Source organism: Vipera berus (genome assembly GCF_964194415.1).
Source record: "Vipera berus genome assembly, chromosome: Z".
Lineage (NCBI taxonomy): Eukaryota > Metazoa > Chordata > Lepidosauria > Squamata > Viperidae > Vipera > Vipera berus.
Genome location: NC_138205.1, coordinates 35,049,752 through 35,057,499, shown reverse-complemented (window position 1 = coordinate 35,057,499; position 7,748 = coordinate 35,049,752). Strand labels below are relative to the sequence as shown.

Genomic DNA, 7,748 nt, shown 5'->3' with positions numbered 1-7,748 from the left:
AAGAGCACAAGACTGCGCTCCCAAGGCTTCTCTTCTCCACACCAAAAGCTTTTGCAAATGGCTAAAAGAGCTCTCTCTCTCTCTCTCTCTCTCTCTCTGTGTGTGTGTGTGTGTGTGTGTGTGTGTGTGAGAGAGAGAGAGAGAGAGAGAGAGAGAGAGAGAGAGAGAGAGAGAGAGGGAGGGAGGGAGGGAGGGAGGGAGAGAGAGAGAGAGAGAGAGAGAGAGAGAGAGAGAGAGAGAGAGAGAGAGAGAGAGAGAGAGGTGTCTCATGATGCTTCAGGCCTTCTGTCTTTTTGTAAACACCTGAAGGAGCTGAGATTTCACCCCAAAGACTTCTCTCTTGGGTGAGTCTGCTGGAGAGAAAAAAAAATACTCTCTCTAGATATGTATGTATATATAAGAGAAAGCATGACACATATATAAACAAATACCTTTGAAGGTCAGCATAGGCAGTTAACTATAAGGGAGTGATAATTATGTAGAGAACAGCCTCTCTGCCCTACAGTATAAACTTGTCGATATTTCAAAATTTCACCAAAATACTCCCTTACTGACACTATGGGACGTGTGTTTGGTGGAAACTGAAGAAAGAATTTAACAGCTAGGGTAAGATTCTGGAATTGTTATCAAGGGAGATTCATTTACTGTGTTTCAGTATTTTTCAAACCCGTCAGTTTTAAGACACGTGGACCTCAACTCCCAGAATTCTCTAGCCAGCATGCTTTTTACATTATTTATTTATTTATTTTATTTATTTGTTTTTATATACCGCCCTTCTCCTGAGGGACTCGGGGCGGTGTACAGAGTAAGGTAGGTATACAGTTGAACAATAGTCAACCCGCCGGCTTCAAACGCCCTTCGCCCAGTGCGCTCCCACAGGGAGGGTCTGCTCAGGGTTCCGCCGGTAAGAGATTGCCGGCGGGTGACACCCAGGGATAGGGCCTTCTCGGTGGGAGCGCCTGCCCTCTGGAACCAGCTGCCGGTGGAGCTGAGGACTGCCCCCGACCTCCGATCATTCCGCCGGGGCCTGAAGACCTGGCTCTTTGAGCTCTCGGGCCCAGGCTGAGGAGAAAATTATTTTAATTGGGGTTTTTAATAGCACAGGGTTGATTTAATATTTTTTAACTTGGCTTTTAACTTTTGTATGTTTGATTTTTAACTCCCTGTAAACCGCCCTGAGTCCTCAGGGAAAGGGCGGTATATAAATGCAATAAAATAAAAAAATAAATAAAATAAAGCATGTTGCCGTGGAATTTGAAATGAAATTGACCCATCTTAAAGTTTGTAAGTTTGAAAAACATTACCTCACTTTTATATAAATTGATGTTTCACCCATTTAACTCCTTTATTTTTTTCTGCTGTGTTGTGTTTGTAACTTGCATTTTATTAATATTATTTTAAGTATATTCCCATTTGATTTTTATATATTTTTACATTATTTTTTTAAAAATAAAAATTTTAAATTATTTCTTAGGTCACATTTTTATTTTGAATTTTATTGTTGTTAGTTATCTTAGATACATTTACAGAAAGATAAGAGTATATGTGTAAAACTGAATAATAAACTACATAAGGAATAACAACACAAACTTTTTTTTCCAGTTTAAGAACTGTGTATTCTCAACAATTACATCCAATTTTACAGCCAGGAAAATGTTGACTATATTTTAATTCTAAAGATTCTGTTGAATTTTTTTAAAACTAAACATACAACCAAACAGATTGCCTTTAAAATTTATTCGTACTTATATTTATTGAAAATGACCCTGAGCGTTTCTCTGATCCGAATTAAATTTCTTCCTTTTCAGTCATTTTATTTGAGTATTTTATTCTAATATATTCACTGCTGGTGCATTGTGGCCCAATAAAAATTGACCAGCTAATTAAAAAGGAACAGTCCAGCAATAATAAACACTTTCCAATCAGAAAGTGACAATAGTATTTATTCTGGAATATCAGCAAGACATCCTTTTACTTTTTAACAGTTTTGAGAAAACAGACTCTTTCTTCCAAAATCATAGTGGCAAATCTTCTGAAGTACAGTATACAGCTGGCACGCCTGATGATTATAGCCTGTGAATAAAATTCCAGGGGAATGAAAACACATAATGACTAAAGGTTAGGGGATAAAACATTATATTTCTGTATAAAGGAGGACAAAGTGTTGATGGCGTCAACTTCTGCAGGTGTGCAACTGTTTCTTATGAATAGCCAGGAGGACCCAGGAATTATCTTCATTGTGATGGAAAAACAAAGAGATGGAAAGAGAAATATACATAATCTAGGAATAAACATAAAATCAATTTGAATATTCATTTGAGAAAAACACATAATATGGAAAAGGAATTCATAACAGGTAGGTTGATCATTCATGGTCTTTCTCATACATTCAGTCCATGACTGTAGCTATGTTTCACCTTGCATAGGTTTCTAACCTACATAGATCTGTTGTTCTTCTGGAAATATTTCTGTTTTTAAATGTGTTTAATGAAAGAACAGCAGAACCTTGATTTTAAAAAACAGACTAGCCCTTTTTTCATAAAAAGTTTATTTAAAGCATGAAAGGAAACCGCATACTACTAGCTATCAGTTACCAGTTTGGTCAAAAAACACTGATCTTCTGACAAGGGGCTTGTCCTTGCTAGTTAATAGTTTCATTACCTTCTGCATCTGGTGCGCAAGTTTGCTTACTACACAGACCTTCTAGTCACCCTTTCTGGTTGCTGCCAACCTTCGAGTTAAATCTGGGTTTACCGGTCAATCAGGACCTTTTTGTTTTGGGCTTTTTAATGGCATTTGTAGGTGATGAGCATTGTTGTTATGGATGAGCCAGTTCCAATATTGCACAAATTTTCCAGGATCATTCACCAGCTCTGCAGGAGATGTGGAGAGGGATCTAAAGAAAAACCTTTCATCTCCTTCATACACTTGTGCTGGGCTAACCCCTTCAGCTGACTCCTCTAGAACATTTTTATTTCATGCACAGGTTCTGCTTAAACTTTTCCATGCAGATGTAAATATAGTTCTCTCTAAACTTCGTAAAATTTGGTCATGGGGACAGCATAATGAATGTATCAACATTGCTTTCTACCATCTATGGAACAAGAAGAATGTACATGAAAGCAGAGGTAAACTCCTAAGGTAGTGGTCTCAGGTTTTAGGCTAACAAATTGAGAACAAGGAGTAAAACATATGATGTTATTCCATAGTTAATTCTACAGAATCCTTTCCTGTCCAGGAACATCACATATACCTATTGCCAGTATTAATTGAAACATCCCTGCCACAGGTTGAGCACATTCAATAAAATTTTTAATGGACTTTTGTAGCACAATGGACTGCTATTCATGCCTACTACATCCACATGGAGAGAAGTAAGCAGTGGCATACCACAGGGCTCCGTATTAGGCCCAGTACTCTTCAATATCTTCATAAATGACTGAGATGAGGGAATAGAAGAAGAACTCATCAAATTTGCAGATGACACTAAACTGGCAGGAATAGCCAACACCTCAGAAGACAAGCTCAGGATCCAAAAAAGTCTTGATAGACTTGAACAATGGGCGCTATCCAACAAAATGAACTTTAATGTGGAGAAAAGCAAAGTTTTAGATTTAGACAGGAAAAATCAAAGGTATAAGTACAGATTAGGCGAGATGTGGCTCAAAAACAGTAACTGTGAGAGGGAACTTGGAGTCCTAGTGCAGTGTTTTTCAACCTTTTTTGGGCAAAGGCACACTTGTTTCATGAAAAAAATCACGAGGCACTCCACCATTAGAAAATGTTAAAAAATTTAACTCTGTGCCTATATTGACTATATATAAAGTAATTCTCTTGAATAGGAATCAAATAAACATAAAGAAAGTATTTTATAATTACCGGTACTTTTCAATTTTTCCCACGGCACACCAGGCAACATCTCGCGGCACACTAGTGTGCCGCGGAACAGTGGTTGAAAAACACTGTCCTAGTGGATGATCACTTGATCTAAGCCAAAAAAGCTTAGAATACAGTACAGGTGGAAGGGATCTTGGAGGTCTTCTAGTTCAGTCCCCTGCTCAAGCAGGAGAACCTATACCATTTCAGACAAGTGGCTGTCTAGTCTCTTCTTAAAAACCTCCAGTGATGGAGCACCCATGATTTCTGAAGGCAAGCTGTTCCACTGGTTAATTGTCCTCACTGTCAGGAAGTTTCTCCTTAATTCCAGGTTGCTTCTCTCTTTGGTCAGTTTCCAAAATTGTTTCTTGTCCTGCCCTCTGGTGCTTTGGAGAATAGTTTGATGCCCTCTTCTTTGTGGCAGCCCTTCAAATACTGGAATACTGCTATCATGATCACGCCGGAAGGAGCGAAGGTCGGGGGCCATCCGGAGTTCAGCCGGTCAAGATCTTTTTGGATCCTGAGCTTGTCTTCTGGGGTATTGGCTATTCCTGCCAGTTTAGAGTCATCTGCTAATTTGATGAGTTCCCCTTCTATTCCCTCATCTAAATCATTTCTGAATATATTAAAGAATACTGGGCTTAAGACGGGGCCTTGTGGTACCCCACTGCTTACTTCTCTCCATGTGGATGTAGTACCATTGAGGACTACTCATTGAGTATAGTTTGTTAGCCAGCTGGGTTGTATAAACAGAAGGCACAGAATCAAGATCACACAAAGTATTCATACTGCTTTATAAAACCAGTGGAAAAGCTTGCCTTCAGAAATAGTGGGCACTCCATCACCGGAGATTTTTAAGAAGAGACTAGACAGTCACTTGTCTGAAATGGTATAGGTTCTCCTGCTTGAGCAGGGGGCTGGACTAGAAGACCTCCAGGGTCCCTTCCAGATGCAATCTATTCTGTCTTCAGGCCACAGGAATGCAACAAACCAACATAATATAGAAACAAAAGGCACATGGTCATGCCATAATGCAAATTCTGCCTTTGTGTACTTGTGTCCAAACATCTGACATAACTCTTGCCTTCTTCCATCTGCTGTGGACACTGATACTTCACTGTCTCTTGGGACTTACTTGATTCTTTTCATATCTATCTCAATAGTCATTGCTTTTTCCAAGCATGGGGACTTTCTGACTCACTTCTGCAAAGAAAAGAGGCCAGAAGATGGAGCCAGAGACAATATTCCTTCAGGTTTAATTCAGACTGAAACTGAAAAACTGTTAGAGGTTATGGCTTTTCCATGTTCAGATTCTGGCCTTCCTCCTGGACTGGATAAAATTGTTCTTAATAATGCAAAGCCAGAAAAGTCAAAGTTCAAATTTAGTTAAAATTCGCTAAAATTTAGCTCCTGAATTTCTTTTCAGTGCCAAGATTTCGATCTGGATTGTACAATACAAATAAGTGTGAGTACACGTCTAAGCATGGATAACATTCCTTTCTTTGACCACTTATCTATCAGCCATTCCAGAATATCTTGAATTACGGCCTGAACTTCCACTTCAAGGCAATCTTCAGCACTTGGTAAGTATATAATCTCCCTTCTAATTATGATCTAAGAACTGTCTCTTTTATAAAGCAATTGTAGACATCTTTGAATTTCTTAAGAAGACATATGTGATTAGGAAAGTGATCAATCATTTATATTGAGCCAGTTTCTCTTAGTGAGAATAGAGGCAAGCTTTTAGATTTACACCGTGCTCTTCATTAAACCTAATTAATCAGGGTCAGTTCTTTAGTTGACAGTCAATAATTTGCCCCTTCTAAATAAAACAAGTCTTTAAAAAAAGAAACAAAGTATTTTCTCTCAGTAGTTGGAAGACAATGTTATTGTAACTCTTCACAGTATCTAACGAATCTTGAAACCAGATTGTTGACAGAAAACATGTAATTGGCTAGCCTTAATTCATTAATTCCTTATCAAATGTCCATGATTCTAGGCCCCTTCTTTTCTCTGGGTCATGTTTCTTACAAACATGGTTTACTATTAGCACCACCTCTTGGTAGTTATTAAAACATTATACTATGTCTTTCAAGTCTCTTAAGCGTTGTTCACTTTACTGTAAAGTACCTGAGGGAAGACTGAAAGCTGATGAAGCATTAATAGCTTTGGCAAGAGAATGTTTAGTAACCAGCTGAAGACAAGAGGCATACTATTTACATTGCCAACATCAGAATGCAGAGGGAAAGCCCAATTAGCCAACCCAATTATTCCTTCTTTGAGGCTATAGGTTCTACTGTGTTTCTTTTATATTGCCTCACTTTGAAAAAGGTAAGGTAGCCACTACCATTAAAGGATTTCATATCCTATTATATACTGCAAAGGAGTGGTCATACTACATATTACAAACACAGACCTACATTTATTATGTGCTTTACAAATTATGACCCACTGGGAAGAGAGGTTGAAATTCAAGTGACACCATAACATACCCTATGAAGGAATCATAGCTCAGTGGTTGAACACATGCTCTGCATCTAGAAAATCAAAATTCAGTCCTTACCTTAACCAAATTGAGCTGGAAAATTCTGGATAGCCACTGCCAGATAATATATACAATGTATTGGTGTAATCGGGTTAGGGATGCTGTCATATACTAATTTTTCCAGGGAGTAAAGGAGTATATTTTGATTATTAATTGCATTTTCTCACCAGGGCAAATGATAGTTGTGTGGGTATATGTGGATTTTCATTGGGATTACAGTCTAGGACAAGGTGTTTAAACCACTGCCTCTACTCACATTGAGGTCATGATTTTAGGACAGTGGTGATAATTAATAATGTGTGAATTTTTGGCCTGAAAAAGCTATTGGATCCATGGAAAAGTTTACTGGAAAATTCTAGAGCTTTAAAGAGATAAATGGAACTTGTGTGAGAACATGGAAAACCACTTGCAAAAGGAGAAGCTGAAGCATAACACTATAAGCACTGTTTTCCTTATTTTCCTTACCTTTTTCTGTTGTTCATCATTCTTCCAAATCATAGGCAGGCATGAGAAAGTTCTTTGGGACAATCCCTACCATGTTGTTCAGCTCTCCGACCCACCAACCATACATGTTATATTCCTGGAAAGAAAGTACCAGCAGCATTCATGAAATAATGGAGTATAGGGACTTGATGGGATAGAGCTAAGATGTCGGTTTCTGGCACAGATCATTTTATGCATGCTTCTTTCCTCCATCTATTTATTTAATAGAAATGTTTTCATTTTTAAGTAGGCCAAAATATTGCCTATTTTTATATATATTGTCTAAATATGGGGACATCTTATAGTGTTGTCAGATATATTGTTGCATAAATACTGTCATTATTACTACTGCTACTTAGTTACTTCACCACCTGTTTTTCTTTTCAGAAAGCAGAAACTACTATAAACATGGATGGACCAGACATACTTTCCTTTTTTTCTTTCCTCTAATGTCCAGAGTTATTCCCCCCCTTCCATGATAATCTTCCAATAGATAGATTTCAATTGCAAATAAACAAGGTGAAGACTTGGGGAAAAAGTCACTTGGGAATATATATTTTGGGAATCATTTGAAAATTAAATGAAATGTGGTGTGGTAGGCTCCAGAACTATTTAGCTTCTTTAAATATGCAATTCTTATGTTTTCCAGGTGTAAGTAGACTAAAACAATACACAGTATATGCAATGTAGCAATGGATTATCAAAGACACGGGAAGTGAACATGTATCTGTCTAGATACTGCTGAAGTATCCTGAACATCCCTCTCCATTTAGCTATATTAACTGGGACTGATGGGAGCAGTAATTTAGTAACATCTGAAGGGCCATAGATTCTTCACATCTAA

At 37.9% G+C, this 7,748-nt stretch overlaps 1 protein-coding gene and 1 long non-coding RNA gene across 2 annotated transcripts in view; one reads left to right on the top strand and one right to left on the bottom strand.

Annotated features, from left to right (window-relative positions):
• Window positions 1-2,182: 2,182 nt before the first annotated feature.
• Window positions 2,183-7,748, bottom strand: part of SKAP1 (src kinase associated phosphoprotein 1) — a 482,593-nt gene continuing 477,027 nt past the window's right edge. Inside the window, exons 11-12 of the mRNA XM_081343140.1 lie at window positions 6,887-7,001; window positions 2,183-2,232 (exon numbers count right to left, since the gene is read on the bottom strand). Coding sequence (XP_081199266.1) covers window positions 6,903-7,001 — 99 coding nt within the window. The 3' untranslated portion in view covers window positions 2,183-2,232; window positions 6,887-6,902. The remainder of the gene's footprint in view (window positions 2,233-6,886; window positions 7,002-7,748) is intronic.
• Window positions 2,200-7,387, top strand: LOC308677025. The gene is made up of 3 exons (XR_014028399.1): window positions 2,200-2,356; window positions 5,303-5,459; window positions 7,292-7,387. It is a non-coding gene; the product is annotated as an uncharacterized lncRNA (long non-coding RNA).